At 40.4% G+C, this 27,790-nt stretch overlaps 1 protein-coding gene across 1 annotated transcript; it reads right to left on the reverse strand.

Moving 5' to 3' along the window:
• On the reverse strand, positions 1-27,480 carry mbt (serine/threonine-protein kinase PAK mbt). The gene is given in 14 exon segments (XM_067134079.1): positions 1-5,645; positions 6,623-6,883; positions 7,292-7,393; positions 8,026-8,244; positions 8,634-8,762; positions 9,601-9,837; positions 9,839-9,892; positions 11,291-11,600; positions 11,602-11,810; positions 14,527-15,183; positions 15,728-15,823; positions 16,652-16,769; positions 17,801-17,911; positions 27,458-27,480. Coding segments are annotated over 13 exon segments (2,646 nt in total). The 5' UTR covers positions 17,893-17,911; positions 27,458-27,480; the 3' UTR covers positions 1-5,483.
• Between the last annotated feature and the right edge of the window lie 310 nt (positions 27,481-27,790).

Consider the following 27,790-nt stretch of genomic DNA (forward strand, 5'->3'; position numbering starts at 1 on the left):
TCAATTATGAACTGTTTTATTTCTATATCTAAAATAGTCAATTCTGTGTATTTACAAGGCTACATATTCTGTACCACTTAGAAGCTACAAAAATTAAAACTCGTGTAATATATGCTAGCTCAAACCAATACAGTATTCACAGTTGTATGAGTACATCTATCAATGTTTTCTACTGATACGAACCAAATGCAATGAGGAAGACGAACGACCTAAAAATCTATCCTGGATAGGCTACGGAAGGGGGGGGGGAGGGTACTCACAGTGACTGAAGGCATCATTGTGGACGGGTTTAGTTCAACGTTTTACATTAAGGCAGATTAGCACAGCTCTCTCTCTCTCTCTCGAGGACGGAGACAAAATCGTCGGACACTATGCAACACTGATACACACTTACAAACTACGCAATACTTCACAGGTACTTTTTAATTTATGAACTATACAAATGTTTTATTATAAGTATACATACATACACGTGGAATCTTAAGATTAGCAATGACATCCTGTCCCAATATACGATCTTATAGAGGCAGTGCTGTGGCTTGCAATGGACTCCTACATTCTTGCAGACTCTTTCTACCAACCAGTGATATATAAACCTTTATCAGGATCTCGAAAAAAGAACGTCATGTATAAAACAAGTCTAGGTTTTAATACTAAGAGTGTTTACGAAGGCAAAAACATTAAATACGTCGCCATTCTCTTGAAGATTCGACGAAAACCTACGTAATCGTTTGTGGCAAACCTCTCAGATTTGATCGTTTCCTAACGAAAAAGTTTTAGCTACTGGAAAATAAACAAAATGAAGGAATTGCACAAATACGTTCAAGTGAAAATGGAAAAATGTGACCTTGGAAAGCTTTGTGACACAGACGAAATCTGATGACCGTAATTGTGATACAAGATAAACTGTAATTATTTAACTATGCAAAAACTATAATGATCTTGAGTAACAAAAGGGAAAAATACTATCAGTCTTTAAGTCTGAAAACATATATGTATTATGCAATCCCAAATGAATAAAATGCAGATACTGTACTGAAATACGATATAAGTTATCGTGTACGAATACACGAACCGTATCATGGGATTGTGACGAATCAAACTTGATATGTGATGCCTAGTTCTTCGAAATTTCAAGAAATATAACTCCCTATGAATACACAATCATATAAAACCATTAAATATGACTGTGCTGTACGCTCTACGAAAGGGGTAACTTTAATTTCACAAGGAATCAATTTAAAGTAAAATATCGTCCACAGGGAAACTTCTTTCTGCCCTGTGTGGTTTGTGACACAACAACTGTCCAAAAATATGACACCCCTATTATACTGTCCACTGGCTGCTAGCATACCAGTCCAGGAGAGTGAATCAGTTAAGCCACAGACTTCTATGTACAAAAATCAATACTTTGCAACTGCGTGGAATTTCACAGTTTGTCCGTCACGCAGAAAACGTTACCGAGCTATAACTTTGTTACAACAATTCAGATCACAGTTCCCGAAAGAGTTACGGACGTTCTTCCCCAAAAAAGGCATCAGTAAATGCATCACACCTTCTCCAAACAACAAAATGCTTGAGAGACAGATTAAACACTTCCCGTGGACTTCAGTTGTAGCGATTATACAAATTTACAAAAAATATAAACTCTAGTACCACCTGGAAACTTTACAGCCACAGGGACTATATCCCATTCACGTTTTACTTGATAAAACCACTATCACTCAAAGTTCACTTTAGCTGCTTTTATCATCTCTGTTCACGATACTTCTGATCGGCAAATGTGTTTGTCCAAAGGCCAGTTTTTCTCTCCATGCTAAACAACAGACAATACACTTCCTCGCTTCCTCTGCGATGACGTCAGTAATAATCTCATGCCGACTAACAGAATGAGGCAAGGTTTCCGTGCAAACGTTTTCAAATCACTTACACAGGTCTACAAAATAAAAACTCGTACTTAGGCCTACAGAATAAAAACTTTCTTCAGAAATTTCAGAATGAATAATCAATACTTTCCAGCCTGAATACAATACAGTACACTGTATTTTACACTCAATACTGTAACACTTGATCATCAGTAATTGCAGATGGCCCTGAGTGTACAGCTGCAATAAGCTACCTTGACTATGTATATCAAACAACATACGTACAGAATGTGACATGGTACTATCACAAACTAATATTTGATAGCACTTGAAACTCTCAAGGTTCCGAGAAGTGTGTCAACAGTTTCATTCCATGAACGAACTGTTACGGAAAACTTCTGACAAACAATACAGGTTACGTCAAAAATGAGATTCTGATTGCAATAACGATAACATTCACCGTCATTACAGAACTATGGCATTTGGCAAAACCGGCTTTGCAGTCCGACTCACAAGTCGCACCGCGAGCACTGACGTTTAAATAACTACGAGTGCAGAACTTAAGCATAAAACATTAAAACTATACAATACATTACAGAGACCCAGTCTCATTATGTGGATTAACTAGAGAGTTCTAAAAGTCCCTGGTTTTACAAAAGTTGCCTTCATAAAAATGATTACCTCGCGAACGCTCGCCTCTCTCGAACTTTACGATAAACTGACGTCACCTCTGCTATACATAAACCTACCTCTGCAATATATTCGTAAGATCAATGTATATCGAACTTAAAGCTTAAAAGAAAAAAACTTTGAATACACTAAGCTCTTTTTACAGAGGGTGAAGGTTAACATAACATACAAAAAGCAACAAATGAGTAGACTGCGTCGTCAGGAATGATAAGAGTAAACGTGATACGATAATCTTTCTTAGTCTCTTTTAAGATTCTACACCTATCGTCGTCCAAAATACGAGAAAGTGCTACGCCGAGCTGTAGGCTTCGCTAGCACTCTAACCACGTCTGAAAAATTCACACTGGCTCCCGTTTCGTGTCTGGAGGCGTACTAACATCAGTTCACCAAGGCACTTTCCGATTTGAAAACCGCCGTCTCGCCCTTTCCGCGGCCGTCGGTCAGCTCCTCAGGTCACACAAGATCGTCGAAGCCGCTGGGAAGTGTGGAATATTAAAAGGTCACCGATCGATCGCTTTGCAAAGGACTGACGATCGTACGATGCTGAATCGATAAGGCACTGTGCAACCGTCGAAATGATTCGCCGCCTGTCCTTTGACCCTCCGTGTGTGTGATCTGAAGCTCTGTAGGACTTGTTGCACATGCGAGCTGAAAGCCAATGCAGGTGTGTATTTGTAGGTGTGTGTGTGTGTGTGTGTGTGTGTAAAGTTTGTGTTTGTGTGAAGTTCCACCCAGACACAATTGGCAGAATCTCTCGTCAGCCGCCATCTTTCGTCTCCCTTAAACCCTGTACACATTATTTATTGCTCTTTCAGTAGACTATATTTCCTTTATACATGATATATACAGAGTAACTACATAAATGTGTATTTCTTTACAGACACATCAATCGTTCTTGATCGTACGATGTGTGGTATCCTTAACGTGGCATTTTTAAAAATACTTACGACGAATTAAGCTACACTCAATGGCTGACAATAATAAATTACAGAGACCGTCTTCGAAGAAGAGGCACAAGTCTATACAAAATCATATTCCACAAAATACACATTTTCCAGTGGATATGTCAATGCACAAAATGGCTAACCAAACAGTTATTATTATTCTTTAAAAGTCTTAACCTAAAGTAGTTTTGAACATTTAATAGAACCTCAATTCGCTCGTGTGAACGGAAATAAAAACACTCGACGGTGAGCAACACCGATCGTCAGACGAAGACGACGACACTAACACCAGAGTGCTTACCATCTGTCATTTTGTATTCCAACGTTTCAAACCTCGTGACGCTGTCTACTTCCTACAGCAAAAACACAGGCAAAGACCTTAACGGAAATTGACACAAACTGAACCTCGTTAAAGGGGGCCCACTGTACAGTCCACATACCACCTACAAACATTTCAACTACTAATAATCCAGAAAGTTACCACACTCTTTTTGCATTCTCCAATCTGAGCAACATTCAGTGATAGCTGGAATTCCCAAGGAAGTCTGAAAGCAAATCTTTCCTGGATACAAATTTTGTAAGCCAGTCAAAAGCAAGCCAGACAAGATTGGGACGGGTCAGAAAACATTCCTGACTGACTGTTCAGTGTTTGTGCAAAAGAAGATAGTTTTTGTCGTTACTAGTATAATACTACTTTCTGATAAAAATATTCTGTTACATCTTAACACTCTGGGTTGATAAAAAGGCAAAAAATCAATGGGCTGACATCCCAACAATTCTGAAGTTTAATTACTGGCATTTTTTAAACGTCGTCTAGATAACCGTGCGAGAGAGACGCCCAACATACAAACGTAGAAAAATTTGTACTCTGTGCCCTTGCGTCATGGATACACCTTTGGTATGAGAAGACAAAATGTACGCAGATTCAATACATAATTCTCACATTCTTATTTGCAGACCTAAATCACTGAATACCGCTCATACATCTTGCATTATAAATCATCACCAGTTTTTTAGACATCAAAATGCTTGAACTGAGGTATGGGTGCTGCGTGGGACATGAGCATATCTAAGCCTGGTTTCACTACAGTTTTAGATAGAATGACAGATGATACACCTTGTCTAGTAGAAAAAATTACAAAATACTGAGTCTTGCAAGTAAATCTAATCTAACAAACATTTTCTTCAAGACGTACCAAGCCCTGCGTGAGAGTGAGAAAGACAAAACGAAACGTGGAATGCATTACGAGTGAGCAAACAAAATACTTCTGATACGAAGCGGGCAGACAATAAATTACATAGAGAGTTGTAGAGACCTAAAGAAAAACAAATCTATAAATCATAACAGCACAAAACGAAGAAGTGTCCACTCGTGTCAAAAAACTAAATACGGTATCTAACTTTACTTCCTAAGCCTTGTTTGACGGTTAGCAATTTCCCTGCAATTGCAATCGTATGTCTATCTTTGCAGTGGGAACCCAGTCTTGTACTGACGGTTATCCGATTTTTAGGTCACTACAAACCCTCAAACTACGTTGGAGAACTTGACGCAAGTTCAGATAATTTAGTTCAGGTATCCCCTCATCAAACTGACAAGAAATTGGTTGCAAATGGGTAGCCCAACTGACCAGATAAACCAAACCACACTTGATCCAAAACAAGGCACTGAGAATCTACTCCGTGAACACTGTGACATAGAACTGGAATGTATCCAATGGCAATTTCTAAATGATACAAAGCATAAATGTACAAAAGAGATTACGAGCAGAATCACAGAGAACCGAGGGCATTTCTTCGAGTGAGAACTCACACCGAAAGGCCTGGAGTTGTTCGGAATCCTTGCCGAGCACGAGTCAACTGAGGTTCTACCAAACGACGAAGGCATCAAAACCTGACTAAAAATAGTTCTGCTGCAAAATAGCTGCTTATTTTTTGTATGAAAGTTTAACTATCTACATTATTGACACAGAGGAATTGTTTTTTTTTAGCATGGAGAGTGCCTGAAAGACCTCATCAAAGGTACCAGAAGGGACGGCGGCCCCGCCTGTCGTAGGAATGGATGCTGGAGGAGTTCGAAGGCCGTCGCCCTCTGTCCGGGGTCCCTCACCAACATTTTTTCCAGGAACCCTTGCAGTCGAGGTGATATCTTCACGGAGTACAGAAAAGGAGGAAGTCATTAATAGGGGAAAAGTGACATTATCTTATGACAGGAGTTTTCACAGACGTTACTGAGAACTAAATAAACAATGCTAACACACTACCATCACTAGTTTTGCATCCATTTTCTCTGCTCTTCTTCCAAAATATACAATAAGTCCCAACCCATTACTGAATATCTAGAAGTACATTAACAGGTTGCGACATCCACACAATATTTTGGCAGTGGCAAAACAAAATGAAAATCTGACGTAATTCTTGCAAGAGCTGTAATGTCATCACTTTAGAAACTGTTTGTCTTGAAAATACCAAATTCCCTGGCAGGATCAAATTGTCTCATTTTTCAAAACTAAGTGGTGTGAAGTACAAAGCTTGGGATTCCCAGTAATGCCAGGTATCAGAACTATTAATTACAAAGTGAATCCTGTATGGCACTAGACTGGCTTATCAACAAGGTCTTTGCTTTACTAGATTTTACTGGTCTACGTTTTGGAAGATTATAACCAACCACAAGAGTTATGCTATCTGCATACTATCTTATTTATAAGGAAAACAGTTATTACAATAATTAATCCCTGCCATACACTATTTGAGACTCAATAAGGAAGTCAGCATAACGAAAAACTTGAAAGGTGGTTAAGATAGATATTAGTAACAAAATAACAAACAGTCATATGATATAAATATGTTCTAAAACAAAATTTCAATGCAACCAACAATTTCATACACAATGTCTCTCTATTTTCCAACAATTATCCTCGGTTCAAGTTACCAGAAGCTAATGGCTATCACAATACTGTACCTAGAAATACAATCAGTTTTCTTGAACTGCTTGAATCGCATACAAGTCAATAAAAAGAGGTTTATATATACAAGCAAAGAACCTTACATAAAATGAGTTTTACTAATCCCCTGCAGAAGAATCACACAACCTACGAGAACTCGCGGAAGAAGCAACGCACTCACCTTATGAGAGTTTTTCAACTTGGGAGGGGGCATGTCGCGGATCCGTCTCATGGCCTGCAGGGGAGGCTCGTTGAAAAAGGGAGGCTCCCCGTCCACCATTTCGATTATCATGATGCCCAGCGACCAGATGTCCACCTCGGGTCCGTACGGCAGGCGCGAAATGACCTCCGGGGCCATCCAGTAGGGCGTTCCCACCAAGGACTTGCGTTTCGGCAGTTCCTGAGATACTTGGGCGCAGAACCCGAAGTCAGACAGCTTCACCTGGTCGGGGGGAGGGAGATTCGGAGTCGCTTCGTAATCAACGTCAACATGGAAAGGTACCGGTTGTTTTGAGGGTAAAATAAGGCCCTATCCTTGAGTATAATTCTATAATTCTTGATATATTGATGAAGATAGAACAGATATGAAATGGAATGGTACCGGTTGTTTTGAGGGTAAAATAAGGCCCTATCCTCGAGTATAATTCTTGATATACTGATGAAGACAGAACATTACAGAATATTAGAATTTAGGCTACAGGCAAAGCACTGGGACCCCTTGAAGTCATTCAGTGCTGAAGCAGAAACTGACAGTAAAAAGGTATTAAAGGTGTAACAGGAGGAATCAACTGTTAGGAGAGGGTGGAAAGTAAGATGGAAGACAGAAAATACGAACGGACGATCCACTTACCCTTCCGTCACTCGCCAGCAAAATGGAGTCGCTTTTTATGTCTCTGTGAATTACACCTTGAGAATGCAGGTACGCCAGTGCTTTCAAGCACTGTCGACACACCTGCGGGAGAGAAAAACGGATCAGCAAACGTTTACACTGTCAACGAAACTCAGATCGACATTTTGTTCACACCACCAGAAGCTGGAGTACTACACCGAATCTTTTCAAAACGAATATGTTAAAAAACAAACAAATCGTTAAGCCAGTCGTAAGAGAATCTGAAGAAAGGAAAAGATGGAGTTAAACCATATTTCCACTTTGAGATGCTTAAAACGTCTGGATGGGAAATACATTAGCGTTAAAGTGAAGTTCATGCAAAGCATTAATCTACGACAAAACTTGAATAATGAGTGTCAACCTGTTTTTACTAATTTCAGACAACCCCAATTACAAAGTTAAAAGGTGATTCTCTACCAGAAACGAGTTTGAAATTTAATTCTGGAACGTTTCATTGTTCACAAGTTTATCATACTTGACTGTTGCCCTCGGAGGCCAGAAAAAATCATCCTCCCACAACACAACCATCACTACCAGATCATTTTCAAGACCCTCGCAGACATTAACTTATAATCGCGTCTCTCATCTAATGAAAATAGGCAAGAAATACTAACACCACAAAAGGACCGCAGCTTAGGAAGATAGTTCAAAGCTTCGCAGCTAAAGAAGGAATGAAGGAAGAGAGAGAGACTCACGGTAGCGATCTGCTCCTCGTCCATTCTCGCGTGAGTCACGATGTCTGTGAGGGCGCCGCCTTCCAAGAACTCCATGACGACCCACAGCTCGTCCTCGACGAGAAACGAGTCGTACATTTCGACGATGTTGGGGTGGTGGTAGTCCCGCATGATGACGACCTCGTTGAACAGGAGCTCCCGACGCTGTTGTTTGCGAAGGTCCATCTTCTTCACCGCTACCTGGAAAGGGTCATTCAGGTAAGTACAATCTCACAACGAAGTTACTGGGTTGAAATACCTTTTTCACTAAGCATGAGCACCTAGTTCGATGTGGAAAACCTAACTGATGATGGGTCAGCTTCCAGTTTTCAACGAATCACCTTTGATGGGCCATCTTTAAAGTCCTTTGAAAACTAAAATTATTCAGGAAAAGAGCAAAGATTTTCAAAACACTGCGGGAATAGTGGTCTACACTTTTCTCCGGTACAGACACAAAATTAGCGAACACAGTGGGACCGCAAAGCCATGAACACCAGAAACTTCTCAGAACTAAGATACCCATATTCTGTAACCGGAAATTCACGAAAAACTGAACTCGAATAAACGTCACTTCTGGGTACGTCACTGACCTGACTTCCACTCTCTCTCTCGCTGGCGATGCAGACGATGCCAGTGGATCCTTCTCCGATCTTGATGAAGTTGTCCAAGTTGAACCTGGGATCACCTGGACTGACTACCATCTGAAGAGCTGCTCGAAACTGTTGGAAAACACAAGAGGGGGTCGTTAAACTGCTATAGGCACGACACACACATATCGATAAATAAATTTTGAAGTTATTACGATAATTTTGGAGTACTTCTGCAAATGACTGTATTGAAAAACAATTGTTATGGATAACATCCAAGTCTTTATTCAAATTCCGGGTTCACTGAACCGTGAGAAATGTGCTCCAATTTGATTAAAATCCTATATAGGTGAGAAACAACAAACAATCTTCAAGAACCATTCTTGGAGTGGCAAGATTATAACTTTCAATTCCTAATTTTCTTTGGACCTGGTTTAGAAAGGGGGGAAATAGCTGGCTTAATCGGACCATCGAAAAATGATCTTACAAAAATTTCTCATTTCTAGGTCACTGACTTTTGTTTTTCGTTGCTTATGCATATGTCTGATAAACACGTGACAAAAAGTTACCCGTTCGTGGATAATCTCTGTTTAGCAAACAAATGCCAAATAAAAGTTGCCTGTTCATGGGATAATCTGTTTAGCAAACACACAACAAAACTAAGTTACCTGTTCGTGGGATAATCTCTGTTTAGCAAACACATGCCAAATAAAAGTTACCTGTTCATGGGATAATCTCTGTTTAGCAAACACATGCCAAAAATAAAAAAACACCTGTTCATGGGATAATCACTGTTTCGCAAACACATGCCAAAAATAGACACCTGTTCGTGGGATGATCCCTGTTTAGCGTGCCAAAAATACACACCTGTTCACGGGACAATCTCTGTTTGGCAAACACACAACAGAAGTAAAAAGACACCTGTTCACGTGGGACAATCTTAGCAAAACAAACGCCAAAACCACGCTACCTGTTCGTGGGATAACCTCTGTTGGTCATTCTGCTTGGTGTTGTGATGCTGACTTGAATTGGAGTACCCTGTCGGCGACTTCCCCGGCAGGCTCGTGGTGTTGTTGCCCGGGCCCAAACTTCCTGCGCTGTTGGCCGCGTCGCCGCCACCACCACCGCCCTTCCTGTCGCGTAAGGTTACCTGAGGTAGAGCTTTGTTGGAGTTCTCGTAGCGGTTGCCGTTGTGGTCTTGCTGTCGGGGCGCTCGTCTCCTTGCTGTTGGGCGAGTTCTGCTCCGGGGTGGGGACCGGGGGCTGCGGGAGAGAGGGGAGACGCCTCGGGTTACACGACAGCTCGACGGGAACGGGCGCTCGGGGTCTGGGGTTTATTCTTAGGTCTCTGGGGGCTGGGCTGAAGGGCTTTTTGTTCTTATGTAAGAATAGAAAATGATTTCCAATCTGTCTAATACATTACGGCATTGCACAAACTTCATAATTTGATTCTGCAAAAACTGCTTTAAAGGGATTTGTGCCCTATACACAGTGGCTACTTGCTGTAGGTCGATTTCTTAAATGAAGAGAAGCAAATGAAACATGCAAACTGGAGGAATTGGACACTCAAGTGAAACAGCGGACAAAATGAATACAAATTACTTCACCCCTGCTGTGACCAGCTATCATTATAATACAAAAAGTCAAGCCACCACCTGACAACCATATTTGACCAGCAAAATTCACCAACATGAAATTGTTGCTTTCAAATAAACGACAAAAATGATGTAAGCTGGGGTGACACCACTCCCAAAGTCCAATTACAAATTGAAAAAGGGTAAATCTCCGGAGTGCCCTGAGGAATAATGTACTCAGCTAAGCATAAATTCAACTGGTTGTCTTTTACAAAGTACCTACTACTACTATATCAGGACAATTATCATTACTATTATTATTATTATTGGAAAGAGAAACCCACACGATTCCTGCGTATGAATTGTTTACTTGTAAATATTTACATGTCACTTTTAAACTCGAGTACTTTCAGGTCCTAACTGTGACCCTTTTTCAAGAGATGAGGCAGTCAGGCTGGTTCAAGACCCAGCAATCTTCAGAACTGTGACCCTTTTTCCAGAGATGAGGCAGTCAGGCTGGTTCAAGGCCCAGCAATCTTCTGAAGATTGCTGGGCCTTGAACCAGCCTGACTACCTCATCTCTTGAAAAAGGGTCGCAGTTAGGACCTGAAAGTACTCGAGTTTAAAAGTAACATGTAAATATTTACAAGTAAACAAGTTATACACAGGAATCTTGTGGGTTTCTCTTTCCAATAATAATAATAATAATAATAATAATAATGATAATTGTCCTGATATATGATTTCTTGAGGAAACAGATTTCCCATAAATATCGTCAAAAGTTGAAGCAAACGGAACCAGTCAGCCTCGACAATCCAAGACTTTCGAGGCTCACCTTGGAGTACGTCTGTCAGGGCTCCCCTTGGAATATGTCTGTCAGGGGTCACCTTGGAAAATGTCTGTCAGGGCTCACCTTGGAATATGTCAGGGCTCACTTTGAAATGTGTCTGTCAGGGGTCACCTTGGAATACACCTGTCAGGGGTCACCTTGGAATGTGTCAGGGTTCACCTTGGAACACGTCTGTCAGGGGTCACCTTGGAATACACCTGTCAGGGGTCACCTCGGAACGCGTCTGCCAGGACTCACCTTGGAATACGTCTGGCCGTGCGGCGGGACCTGGTGGGGCGGAGGCTGCATCTTCTGCATGCCATGAGGGACCGGTTGCTGCTGCTGCGGATGCTGCATCTGATCCTGCATGTGTACCTGGGGCGGAGGAGGAGGCGGCTGATGGGACTGGGAGGAGGAGGAGGAGGAAGAAGGGGGAGGAGGCGGCGGCTGTTGCTGCTGCTGCTGCTGATGCATGAGATGGAGCTGGCTCTGCGACGTGTGATGGGACGGCGGCGGGGGAGGGTGGTGGGGTGGGGGAGCAGCACCGTGGGGACTCTGGTGAGGGGGCAGGCTGGGGCCCCGCAGACGGCGAGCGATGCTGGGGAGGAGATTGGTGGGAGTGCTGGACCGACTGGTTCGGCACTTGGTACGAGGACGGGTGAGGGTGCTGCGACTGCTGCGACGGCTGCGAGTGGGGCGGGTACTGCGGCCCGTTGGGGTGCTGGTTGCCCGGCGGGCCGCCGGCTTCGGGGGGGAGCTGGGCTGGTGGTCGTCCGCCCTGGAAGAGAGACGTCGGTCATTTCATCGCGAACGCAACATAAAACAACATTCTATTAACACAAAGAAGGAAGATACTGTCAATTAATATAGTTCCCAGACAGATTTTAGTCTTACTATAGCAATTCCCACTTAAATAATGAAAGATACTTTATTAAATTGAAAGCACAATTTTGTTTTTAAATGTATAAAGAATCTGGGCAAGAGTAAGTGGAACTCGCAAAGCTTAGGCAAATCAAAAACTGCAAAGTGATCGTGTAGATACTTTCAAATGAAAAAGACGAAGGCAAATAAATAAGGATGAGGAGGTGGTGGCTTTAAAAATATCTGCTCGAGTTTGAACGTTACCACTTTACTGTACAGGGACAGAGAGACATTTTGCATTACTGACAATAACACATTTTTCCATTTGGAAATAACCTCGATCAGACTTCTCATCTTCATTCACATCTATGAAGTACAAACAACTAGGAAGAATGTTTTAAGCTTTATGCAAACTTGATAGGCTCTTACTAGTACACATACATATATACAAACACACAAAAGGTTATACTTTACTCAGAAACCATCAAAATTACGGGACACGTACATGCACCTTGCTAGTAGAGTGATCACGTTCAAAGACATTAGTGCACAAATAACCACAAGCATTGTCACAGAAAAAAGGATTGCAGGGGAGAATGGAACGGAATATAAAGTTTAGGCCAAAGGCCAAGCGTTGGAACCTATGAGGCCATTCAGGGATACTGAAAGTTGAAAGTTTTGAAAGCAACAAGAGAAAAAGCTCGCTTTTCCCCCGTGAAACAGTTGTTAAGGAATGGTGGAGAGTGAGATTGAAAAAAGAGAATGTGAATGGAGGTACAGTTAAAGGAATGAAAGGGGTTGCGGCTAGGTGCACTGGCGGCCCTCCACCCTTACACTGTACGTAGGAGAAACAGATCGAAATAGTGTCGCTATGTGAGTGCTCGTTAAAACAAAGTGAGTGAATCTGTGAGCCATAAATGCAGGAATACTGCCAGGGTTAGTGGATGCTGTGTACAAACAGAGAGCAGTTTTGAGTGGTACTAATCCGAGAAGCAGAATTTGACAACTCCGACAAACCAACCCAACGTATGCCCGTGTCCCAGACTCACATGGAAGTAGCGTTCCCTGTGGCTACCTGACTGAAGGTGGCGCTGATAAGCAATCTACCAAAACGAAGCGAAAGGTTACACAAAAGAATGGAGTGGTTACATCGCTGTTTCAAAATAATGTAGTAGCAATTAAGAGTTGAGCATTTGGAAAAAAGGAAAATATAAGTTTTTGGAAGAGATTTACTACAACGATCTGGCTGCAAAACATTTGTTATATTTAACGCATTCTAAAAGCTGTGAGCAACTGTTCTTCAACTGTTACACTCAGTATCTACGACAGGCGTTAAGCTGATGTTTACTCGTGCAACAGTTTCGCAGAAAACGCTGACGACAGCTTGGTAGTTTTTTCATAATTACTCAAGTTCTCGAAATCTCAACACATTATCATTATACTTTGTTAGAAAATGTTCCCAATAATTGACATCTACAGTAAAGGTGCTATATTCTGCTTACTGTCATTTATAAAAATTATCATTCATAATAATCATTCAACTAACGGAACATCTCCAACAATCAGGAACTTAACAAAAAAAAACTTCCTAGGTAACAAAGCAGAAACCTGTTCAAAATTCACGTACGTACTCAACATAATTTGTTTACGTTAATGTAAAATATCACTTATGGATATAATTAACGAATAACAAATATGTAACATGAATTATCAATATCTAAATCAAATAAAACGAAAAGGAAGTCGTCCATGATTGTAACTTAAGGAACACGTATTTGTCTATTGGTCCTTTTACACACTGCAAATGTATATGATGTGTAACAAAACTAGAGACTCTTCTTTGTCCTGACAATGTATGGATGCTATATTATCATAGAATGTTGAAAGAAATGCTTCAATTCTGCACATTTAAAAGATATCTCATCTGAGACTTAGCTGTTTCTGGTACCCACAGGGTATCCTAAAATTTGGATGGCATTACCAAGACCTTGACTCATAGTCATGTTAACACAGACTTAAATTCCTGCAGGATTTTTTATGAGGTTTTTTCAGTCCAGAAATCTTCTTTGACAGTAGTGAGATCACACAGTAAAAGATTAAGCTTAAAAATATATGTCATGTGGAAAAATGCAGGAAGGAAACTTGCAGATATGTCGTCACAACTGACGACAAATCCAGGGATATTTCTTGGGTTAAAATGGTAGGGAACAGTTCTTGCAATCAACAAAAGAATTAGTATCATTAAGAAAAGGGAAAAAAAGCTATATGACTTCTTGAACAGTCCAAAAGATACAGAAACTACAACTTCTTTCCGAAGTTCTTCAAGATCAACGTTCAGCCAATGCATTCTTCGGCCAATTCACTAGACGTAAAAACGCATGCATCGAAACACCTCAGAGATTTACCGTTCCAAAGTTCTGCCGATCATGTTTTAGCTAACTAATGAAAGAATGGTTTGTCACCAGTTTAGTACAATGAATTTATTGATTGGCAAGATAAAACTACTACAGTAGCTCAAGTATATAGCACTACGGGCAGGAGTTCAGGTATTTCAATTGAGATATGCAACTTTCACAGCGAAGGAATACTTCAGTTCAGGGCCCCTAACGCTAAAAATCATCTTCAAGACCCACCTGTGGATGAGGGGGGTGTCCGTTATGAAGATTCTGATGCGGCGGCGGCGGGGTAGGACCGTGCTGCCCACTGCTCCCGGCCGAGCCGGCGGAGGAAGGCCCCGAGGGCGTTCTCATCCCCCCAGCACCCCACCCATCCCGTCGGATGTCGGGATGCTGCTGCATCCTTCCGTCCCTGTAGTCGAACCTATCGTCGCCATTCACGGAATGGCCGTGGGGAGCTCCGGGCATGGGAGGGCCGTGCGGGCCGGGGTGCATGGGACCCATATTCTGCGGGGGACGGTGTTGGGGCATGTAGCCAGGGGAATTCTTCGTCTGCGTGGGGCTGAGGGGGTGATATGGTGGGTGATGTGGGGGTCCCTGCTGATGACTTAGATGGCCCTGGTAGTGACCAGGATGACTGGGGTGGGAGGGGTGTGTCGGGGGGTGCCCCAGGTGCTGCAGGTGATTCGTGTACTGAACGTGGGGCCAGTTCAGTATTTCTCCCTCGTGGAGAGTCGGGGGCATGTTGTGGCCGCCCCAGTGTTCTCCACGCCGTAGCCTTGGGGGACTAGATGACCGCAGGGAGTTCGACCTTGCTACGCTCGAGGTTTTGGGGAGGTTGGCGGCCCCACCTGCATTGTTGTTGTTTCCGACTCGGCTGACGTTCGCGTTTGTCTGCGGAAGAAATATTTCAAAGAATAAAAGCGATTCTTTCGTATCTAAATGATCAGCTTATATATTTAGTATCCTTCCTTATAAACTTTCAACACAGAATATAATAAGAATACAGTGTAATCAAGAAATGAAATAGATGCTACCCATTAATAATGAGGAATCCCATACAAAATCTTTGAGCTCTTTCACATCATAAGATCTGGAAAACTATTAATTCCTGTTGTACAAGAGTCAAATGCCTAATCTTTCCCAAAACTGGTTTTTAATGCCGTTCGGGAGAGCAGGTGTTATGCCACTCCCTGACTACGAAAAACAAAGAAAAACTATTGTAAATCACTGCAAAGGGAAAGCAAAATAAAATATAGAAAAGGTTAAAAGAAAAAATATTAAATGAGTGTCTTCCAAGGATTTGAACATACAGAATAGAGACATTCTTCTTCTTGATACAAGATCTGAAACCAGATGTCCTTCAAGGGGACTTCATTGAGTCGACTTATGTTTACGAACTCTGCAGATAGTAATCAATACATTGCACATCCTATACCTGTGGGTTCCTGTTAGGATCTGCCAAATTGAGGGTGGCAAAGCCCCGAGTGAGTTTGCTGGCAGAGTCCTGGCCCCGCGAAACGTCTTGTGGCACCTGGAAAGAGCAAGTCTTCGTTAGCTATTGGGAGACACTCGGTTTTCTCGTTGAAATATCAACGAAAGAAGGAAAGAGAGACTGAGATAGAAAAACCTAACACAAGAAATGTACAAGACACAGACCAACTCATCCGCTGCCGACATCTGAGGTCCCGCCCACTAAGTCAGTGGCTTTCATCCCTTCTACTACTAAGCTTCGGAATTCCTTTCCGATTCTGTTTTCCCGTTTGTTTTATACGAATCAAGGTTTATCTCAATAATAATAATAATAATATTGCCACACCGATAGGACTCTCATAAATCCTACGGGAAACATCGTCTGCCCGACTCGAAATTTAAAGTGGCCCAGTTTTTGCCCCAAAGTTAAGATATTCCAGCTCAATATTTCGAGCCTTCGACACAATGTCTAAAGAGGAAATTCCTCACGACAGCCCTGAAACTGTGTAAGTGCAGCTGTCTGGTCTAGCTAAGTTGCCTAACTCCAAAATAATTAGAACGATACAAAGATATTCTTGCATATATCAAATTTATCTTGATTCATATTTGACCCCAAATTTATGAAAGTTATTTAGATGTAAAAATGATAGAAAAGTGAGGACTCTTCATAAAAGAAATGAAATATTTCTGAGAAATACTTTTATGACTTCGTATCAGCCCTAGTCATCATCGTCATTATGTTTCATCGTAATTCAACAAGTTCCTGCTTTCTATGGGAAGAGGGGACTATCTCTAAATGATGCTCTCTCTCTCTCAGAAGGGAACCACCTTTACATGATACCCAGCAAAACAGTATGTGGGATCTCTCTCTCTCTCTCTCTCAACTCACCTTCATATCAAGCATGTCCACCGGAGTAATCTCCAGCGGATCAACGAGCGGAATGGGACGGCATTTATCCAAGGCATTGGAAACAATTCCCTGCCACTGTGGCGGGAGTCCAACGTACCTGTCGGATACAAGTCGCGATGAGTTTTGTGATCAGTACGACGGCACGGAATCAAATCGTCGGTATCATACGCAGCTGATACGTACAATAGAGTACTCATACAGTTCTGGACAGTGGAACTATGTATGCCATCAAAGGTAAGTTATTTATCCTATCGATAACATTAGTTCATCTACAGACTGAAAAATTACAACTTCTTTCATTACAAGATATGGAAATTAGGGCAATGTTGTTCCATCTGCAATAAAGAATTCACTCTTTAGTATGCAACGTCATAAGATAATGAAGAATCAAAAGAAGTGATTTTGAGAAAAGTGCAATATATAACAGCTTTACAACAAAACTTAAGACAGTTTCCCTTGAAAAATGTTAAAAATGTTATTGTTTTATATAAAAAATATTGAACTACACAGTACTTAATTAAAAAAACTGATAAAAAACTAAAGTATAGCAAATTTTTAAAAAGTAATTTGTATTTTTCCTAACATACAAACTTGAACTTCCTTCTATAAAGATTTAACTTCTATGTAAAGAATAAAAGTTTGCATTTCTTTAGGAACAAATAGCAAAATTTTTAAAGTACAGTGGACCCCCGCCTATTCAAGGATTTCTCTGGAACGTGTATACACATTATCTGTGGAAAATTCGCCTGTTGGTGGTATTTTTCATAGAGAAATATTCACAAATTACAGTATTTTCACATAATTTTCGTACTAAATGCAGTTTTCTGTGATGAAACTATTAAAATACTCAGGTATAAGGATTTTTAGAGGGTTTTTTTGGTGTTTTGAATATCAAGATAGGCAGTTACAAGCGTTTTTAGAGGGGCGTCAAGTATCCGCCGATTTTAGCTATTCCCCGAATACCGGGAGTCAACTCTACAGTCATTTGTAGTTTCCTAAATTACAAACCAGAAGTTCTTTACATGAGGATTTAGCTTCCGCATCACGAACGGAAAGTGCGTTTTCGTGAAGAAAACACACATCTGATACTAATCCACCGTCAAAACGGAGAGAAGATCAACCGCTTACTTTTGTTCATGGTGATCAAATCCAGTATGGACGCGGTGTTGAAAGTTGGAAGGTCCCGATATTACGACTTTCTTGTTCTTCTTTTTAAACATCGTTCCCCCGTCTCTGCACCTGTTTGGGGGGGGGGGAGAGAGAGAGAGAATATGACACTGGAACTTCATTCATTTGTGCAAATTCTGTAATATCTCGGATTCGTGCATCACAGTTCATAAGCAAAGCGTAAAAGAAGGTACAACTTCTGATTAGGCAAGAAACATGCGATGGTTTGGTATGGGACGTTTTCGATTAAAAAATGGTGGAACATAAAGAAGGTACAACTTCCGATTACGTATGAAACGCGTGACAGTTTGGTATGGGACGTTTTCGATTAAAAAATGGTCGAAATACGACTTGGTAAAAAGGTACTTAGATATCAACTCGCTACGTCAGTACTGTAGTCGCCCTAAAAATGCTTAATCCCAATTGATAGACATTCTAAAAATATATAAAATAAAAAATAAGGGCACTATATATATCTGCACTTAATAATATCTAAAATGATAGCAGGGCAAAAAATAATATTGTAGCTGATATATACATTAAGTTGAGTAGTCACTGTATACGATTAAACTGAATACAGAATTCAGGCCAAAGCACTGGGTCCTACGAGGTCATTCAGCTTTAAAAAACCGACGGAAAAAAGGCTTGGTAAAAAAGTTTAACAGGACGAAAATCAAGCCGTTTGCATTACGAACCGTCAGGAGAGGGTTCGGGAAAGTAAGACGGACGGAAGAGAATACCCCTTTCGTAAAAGGTAAAAATGACCTTAATACCAGCACAAATATATAGTATCTATACGCAATTCAGCTCCTTCCTGCAATCCCCAGCTAATCGCTTTATCAACTGACGCCGCGGTATGGGGCCAGTGCTAATGGGCCTTATCAACTGACGTTATCCAGTCCACGTTGTAGTGTTACATTAGCCGTCTCTTGTAACATGACACTGGTTATGAGCTGGCTTGAATAATCTCACTCATACATGGAGTTTAAAAGGTCAATTGTATGAATACAACGAACTGAAGAATATTTCGTAATGGACAAATGCCTTATATATTCTTTTGTGCATTTTCAAGTAATATGCTGGAGAACAGACTTATGTCTTAAAAACAAATGAACAGCAAGTCAGACTAGAGATAATATAGAAAAGAAAGAGAGAGAGAGAGAGAGAGAGAGAGAGAGAGAGAGAGAGAGAGAGAGAGAGAGAGAGAGAGAGAGAGAGAGAGAGAGAGAACTAGTCATTCTTATTCTTAGGCAAAGTACTGATAGAAAGCTACAATTTTTCAAAAATTGAGAGAGAGAGAGAGAGAGAGAGAGAGAGAGAGAGAGAGAGAGAGAGAGAGAGAGACTGAATTGGTTATTTCTCATTTCTCTGCAAAACACCAAAGGTATTTCTTAACATTGTCATTTATCGTAAAAAAATTCCTAACTTAAGCTACCAGTATCTCATCGTATAATCATTATGTCTTGGTCATCCTGAAACATAAGTAAGACCCCGACACACTCGACGAGAACTACGAAAAGGAAGGTTCGAGACAAATGAGAGATCGGTGGAAGTGAAAGCACAAGAAACGAATCCTCTTCTTTTTAAAAAACTCAGAATATCCTCTAACTCTCGGAAATGTCCGGCCTCCTCCGATCCCGCAGAATAAACCCAACGATTGGCAAAGCCTCGTAACGCAACGTAAACCCCTTTGACATAAACATGATATGTCAGTGTGGCCGAGCACTAATAGGCTTCACGTCCGGCATCAGTGACACAACAGGTATAAGCCGTAACTCTGTCAAGAGCCAAAGACCCACAAGTGCTGTAACGACAAGCCCCACCCATCCCGGCCCCCCTCCTCCCCACAAACACACGCGGGGGAAAAAACACCGTAATAGCTCCGTAATCTGAATCCCTGTCGAGCTGTGAAACAGCGCTTTTCATTTCCAGGTCTACCGTGCACCCTAAACATTGATCGGGAAGAATTAGCAATCAGAGCGCGATTATAATGTCTGCAAAAGTTGCATTCTGCAACTTTCATTATTGTGGGCAGCTTCAGTTTCGGGAATAAATCAAAACGGTGATGTCGGAAGCATTTGCACACTTCATAAAGATACTTGAATGGAATATGAAATTTAGGCCAAAGGCTCAAGCGCTGGGATCTAAGAGGTCAGTCAGCGCTGAACGGAAATTGAGAAAGTGGTAAGTAAGATGGGAGAAAGGGAATGTGGATGGAGGTACAGTTAAAGGAATGAGGGGGTTGCAGATAGGGGCCAATGGGATGCTTTGAAGAAACCTCAAGTAATGCCTAGTTTCACTGCATGAGGTGCACTGGTGACAATTCCCCCTCTACAGGGCTCATAAACATCTGAAAGCTTGAGAAATTCAAGCACAAATTCATACAATGCATCTTTTTATGCGCTGAATCAAATATACCCGAGTACAACACAGCTTATAAAGGTTGTCAGGGGACCTCTTCAGCACATACGAATGTCCCTCACATAAAACTGCTTGGTTAAGAAGCTCATTTCGTTGAGTTTGGAAACAATGTAAGGGTCTCCACATTCCTTGCAATCAAAGATTCCGTGTCTTTTCTCCTGAAGACACAGATCGGTGTCAGGGCCGATAAACCAACCAAATCCGGAAGGTACGACAGCCCTGTGTCTTCCAAGTGAAGAACACTGAATGAGAGAGGTCCTTCGTTCTCCTGGGTAGAGTACAGAGGAATCTGATGAATAAAAAGGAATCTTGATAGAATGGTGACAATAATTCACTAGGACAGAATGTATTTGCGATACGAAAACTGGGGATTGCAAACTTTGGGACTGGATGGGTATAATTTCAGTGGCAAAGAGTCGCAGATAATTGTATGTAATTATAAGAAAAAATTAATGAACTACCCAATTGTGAAATTTACTCTCTCCCATTCCATTAACAAGTACATAAAAATCATACACCCCCACTCCATATTTTACTGATGCCAGACACTCATTAGTATGCTAACACAGCGATTTGATCATTCTGGCATTGTGTCGCAGAAATCAGCTTCAAAACTGAGACTACAGCTGAATACTTGCTAAATTTGATATATGCAATTTACAATCAATGCAGTTGCACACTCACTTTCTCCAGAGCTAGTTACTGTACAATCCTGAGGCCAGAGGGTCGATTACCTTATTCAAGGATTCGTACTGTCATCGCTTACAAATTATCGCATAGCAAGCTCATACCAGCCTGCGGACTTAGATGACTCACATGCTACTCATGTGCATATTGCACCCATCTTGACAATTTCTGACGTGGAGAAAGACAAGCCGTCGCTCACACAGAGGCGACGAATAGTTTCAAGGAGAAACTCAAGCAAGTAGTAGTTTACGTGACCAAGATTTTTAAACAATTCTCATGGCAATTATACAGTAAATCAAATATGACAGGGCAACCAGGTTCAGCTTTTAAATCATTTAATACTGTTAGGTGGGGATATGGAGCCTCTACTGGTATACAACGCTCCAAGAGAGAGAGAGAGAGAGAAACAGTACCTTTCAATAGATTAGGCACAGGACACTTCTCTAGGACCAAAAACTCCCTCAAAACAAGAGGGTCAAAAGAGGACTAAGGCCGTTAGGGAACGAGGAGGGAAAGTCCGGTCAAACGGCCTGAGAAGCATGAACACCACGGTCGCCAGTAACGCAATAGCACCTCGACTTAAAGGCACAATGGGGGTCTGGCCTTCTTACAGGCAACAGCAATGCCACATCTAACCTAACCTAACCTGTACTTTACACTGTAACATTTACTCATTTCAGATAATTATTTACAAATGGTGACATCTACGATGTTAGCCAAGCGAAGAATGATCGTAATAAAATAACTATCAAGTGCATGAGTCCATTAAGTTGCGGAATTACTAATGTGACCGTACAGGTAGTCCCCATTTTACGATTGGGGTTCAGTTCCTACGCCGCGTCGTAAACAGAAAATCATCGAAAATCTTAAAAAAAACCATACTTTTAATCCTCTGGGTGTCTTGAAAATGACATTACATACATTTTTATTAAGTTTTTCATCAAAAACACCTCCAAATTTTGATTATTCTGCCTTTTGGGGTCATATTTCCTCATCTGATCAGCGGCGTAATCCCGGAACGTGTCGTGAACTGGGAAATAACTTCTCATGAATATATTTGGAAAGCGTCGTAATCTCGGAACATCGTAAGTCGAACCTGTTGTAACCAGGGGACTCCCTGTATTAGGAAACATCAGGTTTAAGGAGAATCTAGTGAGGCTGGTGGTCTGCCCAATGTATCATTTTTGTGTCAAAGATTACTTCCTTTTACTACTTAGTCTCCTAATAAGCAAATATATATATCCCATTTCCTCTAAAGGTCCCTGGGTTTTTCAAGAGAGAGCAGTGTGTCTGACCTTTGAAAGAAACCGTTTGATATTCACTGAATGTTTTATTTCCCAGTTTTATTTTTTTTTTTTTAATGCTGAATCTTAAACAGCTTTATTGTGACAGCAGCTAAATCTGAAACGTCACATGGATGCCTTAGTATATAGCATATTATGGTGGCAAAAATGATAAACAGGTTAAAATGTTCCGCAGAAAAAAAAATATACGTACTTCGAAATCTCAACTAAACTTTTTTTTAAAAGTGGACAGGCTGTATATGTACTTATTTCTACTTAAATAAAAAAAGCGTTGCTACTGAACACCTACTTGAGTTGTGAGGATAAGAAAGCATCCATTATTCACTAAACATGGACTGTACTAGCCTTAAGCTAAGGCCACAGATTCCAATACCTGTATACTTTCCCCAGTACCGGAGACCATCGAATAATGTATACCTTAATTAGGAAATAGATATTTGCTATTCTGTAGTAAGTACGGAATAAAAAACAACGGGCAGGGTATACCACGGCCCAATACGCAATAAGCGTGCCCCCCTGTCGAACGTCTCGGTCCCAGAGGTCTTTTATTCCTCACACCACTAGACTGTGGAATTGTTCCCCTGAGGATTGCGCAATTCACTTGATATTACCGATTATATCTTTATTTTATGAATTTATTCATCGACATTTCTCTCTTTTCTCATACCTGGCCTCTTCTCCCTGTAGAGCCTAATACCCTCTACAGTAATCCCTTCCAAATGAACCCCACATTCTTCGGAAGCTCGAATTTCAAGGCGACAGACCCTTGCGGGCTTGTTCCATATGAATGGGGCTCGTCGTCCGAATAATAACAGGAATAACATTGCGATGCATGACCTAATAAGGAACATAACATCATGCATTCCTGTCATATCTGTGTCAAAGGTGCCGAGATGGTGGGATTCCCCGAGAGGGGGTCCTTATTGGGAATTACTGTGTCGTGAATGCCGATTTCTCTCTGTTTGATAACGTATGCGTTTTAACGTAGTTCTGATAACTATTGCTTTTTATTTTTCTGGAATTAGAATGGTAATTGATATTATTTAATTTATCAAGTGTCCCAGTTACCTAGGAATTTACACTTAGATAGGATATTATTCTGCTTGCATTTTATTACATTATTAACATATTTTTATCTCTTCTTCCCATATTTCCATTCATCTCCTCTATTTCTTCCCAAAGAACACCGTAATATTCTTTGGAATCTTGAATCTCAAGTCAGTGGGCCCTTTGGTGGGATTGTTCATTATGAATAGGGTTAATCTTCTGAATAATAATAATAATAATACAATAATAATAATAATAATACTATAAGGACAGAATATAAAACACTAAGAAATGAAGGACACGCCCAGGAAAGAATTTATGCAGAGACTCGAGTCGAAACTCTGCAGCTTAGACCAGAAAACCGAATTAAACCTAGGCACCTTTACTTGTCTAGAGAGGTTTCGAACCAGCATTCCAATGCCTGGGAAGATGCCTTGTTCCTGGGCCACTCTGCCCCAAATTAACCAAATGTGAAACAGAATTGCAACAAAGGTAAAGACTCAAGGTAAGAACTGGACCGGAAAGATTTTAAACTACGCAGACTTTCTGTAGAACCCTCTCCTATCTTGTCAAAACTGCCCCCACAAAGAGGTTTTAGGAAACCTGCGATTCCATACTGTGTCTAATCTATCAGTTTTGCTATTTTGCGTCGTATACCTAGCCCACGATTTAAGCCGCAGTATCAAGAACGTATTCTAATCTAATCTATCCCAAGGCAGTTTTAAAATCTACAATCATCAAATGCTTATAAAACAAATCCACTGCAATTCAATAACTTTACTTTGAAATCAGATGCAACACGAAGCAACGTTCACTTTGCAAGTGCAAATTCGAAAGTGGCTGATGATTCTAAACCTAAATTCAAGGGTGCTGTGCCACTTAAACATATGCGCACTTACTGATGGTCCTTCTAAACCCGTTCTCTAAATTGGAGTTCTTACGCTTCGTCCACAAGTCTATATAATGTGCTTAGGACAGAAATCACCCCGAAATCTTTACCGTTGCCGAGATATTTATTGACGAATGGTCTCGTCCACTTGGGCCTTCTCCAAGTTGTTTATTTTTTTTTTTCCAAGTGCCTTATGGGTAAGGATTGCTAACGATTTTGAAATTTTATTATTTTTATCCGAAAGTGTAGGTTTGTGGACGATGCTGAAATCGTGGGATTTTCGAACTCTGGCACCGCCTGAAATAAGCAAATTGAGTTCATAATCGTAGATCCTTTAGTGCAGACATTTAATTCCTGTTCCTTAGATTATTTTGGCCGATTTGAATATTCCAGTTTTAAATATTCCCAACATTCATTCTGGCAACAAATTACTACTGCAGTTTAAAGATACTGGAACCACTTTTATTATATTGTAGGGAAAAGCAGTGGGGGATTTGGGTTTCGGGGGGGAATAAAAATGATTGGAATACAAAATGCATTTAACCTAAGCTAACTTAGGGGGCTGGCTTCCTAACTGACCCAGTGGTTCGGCCTTTCTGGCATTCCCACCTAACCTAACCTAGGGAAGTGTAAGTTATAATACATGGGGTCGTGACCTGACCTAACCTAGGATGCTAGTTCCGTACCTAGTCCCCTACTATTATAATCTAGGTTATTAGGTCCTTACTTCTCTAGGGCATAATGTTACTTTAAAACCTTCAGAACAAAAACTTGCAGAAGTATAATAACATTCTTTTGAATTTTCCCTCGCCCAAAACCCCCTGGATTCCAAAAGTGGATGCCAAAATCCAATATTTTCAAAATGACCATCAGAAATATTTAAAAAAAATTCATATCAACTGAAATATTGAAGGAACAAAAGTTAGGCTATTAAGGGTGTTCTGGAAATAACATTACCCGTGGAACATGTTAGCGTCAAGAACGAATACAATATGACCTGTGACCAGCACTTTCATGATTAAACCTTAACAATTGAAGGTTAAATAGGGGTTCGAACTGGATAATTTTAACTCCACTGATTTTGGATAAGATAAGCAATTCGCCTGTTTGTGTAAAGTTAGTAAGGTGACAATTGAGGATTTAGACCTTGGCCGATTCAAGTGTCCGAACCCCTTGTTGAAGTTCTACAACGTCTTAAATTTTATTGTTAATTTGGAGGGAGTGGGGAGCTTTACCCCTCCGGATAGGTTAGAGAACGGCACCTTAGGTCAGGTAATGTGAAGGTTTCTGTTAGTTAATTTCGGGGTTATGGGGGGGCTTTGTCAAAAACTGCACTAGGTCGGGGCGCAGCACCCTAGGTAAGGTTAGGTCAAGGGGAGGTTTTGCCCTGAGATGGTAGCCTATGTCAATGCACATCGCTCCATTTTCAACAATTTAACGCGTTCTTTCGTCTACGGGGGGCACCGGGGGAGCGTAGCCCTCCCAGGGAAAAGTAAGGTCAGGTCATAGCACCCAAATTTAAGGTCAGGTTAAAGGTTAGTTCGGTTAGGATGAAATAAATGGGGTTAAAGATAAAATACTAGCCATCTTTAACCCCATAATACACGAGGTCACATTAATATATGTATGATATTCATTAAGCTTCTGTTATTAAGCACATTATCGAGTCGAAAACAATGCAAAATCAACGCAAAAATATATAAAAATGACAGAGTCAAAATGAGACCAAAAAATACAATAATAATAGAAAAATAAGGTCAAAATATGACCAATTTAATCCCTCAGGCCCATAAATATAGGATATATATAATTTAAGCTTTGATTAATAAACATAATACCAAAAGGTAAAAATATGAGGCCCCTAAATAGATATATACAATTAATGCTTTTGATAATAAGCATATTAATGAGTTAAAATCAATGCAGAGTAAACACAAATATATAAAAACGGCAACAAAAAAAAGGACGAAAAAACACCCAAAATAAAGCCAAAAAAATATGAGGCCCCTAAATATACGTTATATATAATTAAGGTTTTTGTTCAAAAGCCTATTAATGAGTTAAAAGCAATGCAGAATAAACACAAACAAATAAAATTGGCAACATAGTCAAAAATGACCTAAAAACATAAAAAAAAATTAAAATAATCCCTCAGGTTGGTAAATATGACAATGATTCAACCTTTTGTTAATAACCATATTAATGAGTTAAAATCAATGCAGAATAAAAGCAAATATATATATATAAATGGCATTGGAATTAACAAAATAGGAGTTAAAATCCAGAATAAAAAAATCAGAACAACAGGGTCAAAAAAGACCAAATGACACCAAAATATGAGAGCCCTAAATATATGATATTTATAGCCTAACTGAAGCTTTTTTTAATAAGCATATTAATGGGTTAAAATCAATGAAGAATAAACATATATATATATTAAAATGGCAAAGTGTCAAAACAAGACCAAATGACACCAGAAATAGACCAAAAAGGCCAAAACAGGACCAAAAAATCACCAAAAAAAGACCAAAATATGAGAACCCTAAGTATACGATATATACAATTAAAGCTTTTCTTAATAAGCACATTGAGTTCAAATCAATGCAGAATAAACACTATTATATATATAAAATGGCAACAGGGTCAAAACAGGACCAAAAAACACCAAAAAATGCCAAAATAGGACCAAAAATCACCAAAAATAGACCAAAATATGAGAACCCTAAAGAGACCAAAATATATATACAATTAAAGCTTTTCTTAACAAGAACATTAATCAGTTAAAATCAATGCAGAATAAACACAAATATATAAAAATGACAACAGGGTCAAAACAGGACCAAAAATCACCAAAAAAAAGACCAAAATATGAGAGCCCTAAATATACGATATATACAATTAAAGCTTTTGTTAATAAGCACATTAACGAGTTAAAATCAATGAAGAATAAACACAAATATATAAAAATGGCAACAGGGTCAAAACAGGACCAAAAAAACACAAAAATTAAGCCAAAAAACACCAAAAATCACCAAAAAAAGACCAAAATATGACAGCCCTAAATATACGATATATACAAATCAAGCTTTTCCTAATAAGCACATTAACGAGTTAAAATCAATGCAGGATAAACACAATTATATAAAAATGGCAACAGGATCAAAACAGGACCCCAAAAACAAAAAAAGACCAAAATTAAGCCAAAACAGTCCCTGGGGGCCTACAGGTAAATCACAGCCAATGAATGAAAGTCCCGACGAATCGTTTTACCTGTTCGCCCCCTTTTCCCAACATTTCACAACTCCCGCACACTTTCACACCTCCAAACAGTCGCCAAAGTCCGCCCCTCTCCAAAGCACACGCCACCGAAAGGAGAGAGAGAGCGGGAGAGGGAAAAAAACGCCATTGAAAACAAAATCACTTCGAAAAATACGCTTTTAACTGAACACCCCCCTCTCTCTCTCTCCCAAGACACCTCTCATTCCGCCGTCATTTACGCCGTTATTCCGGACGGGGGGCGGCTCCCGACGCCGGCGGATACCCTGGGCATTGCTGCACCAGGGGCACCGGGCACGGGCACGCGCGGGCACTTCTTGGAGGAGG

The sequence above is a fragment of the Macrobrachium rosenbergii genome, chromosome 35, assembly GCF_040412425.1.
Source record: "Macrobrachium rosenbergii isolate ZJJX-2024 chromosome 35, ASM4041242v1, whole genome shotgun sequence".
Lineage (NCBI taxonomy): Eukaryota > Metazoa > Arthropoda > Malacostraca > Decapoda > Palaemonidae > Macrobrachium > Macrobrachium rosenbergii.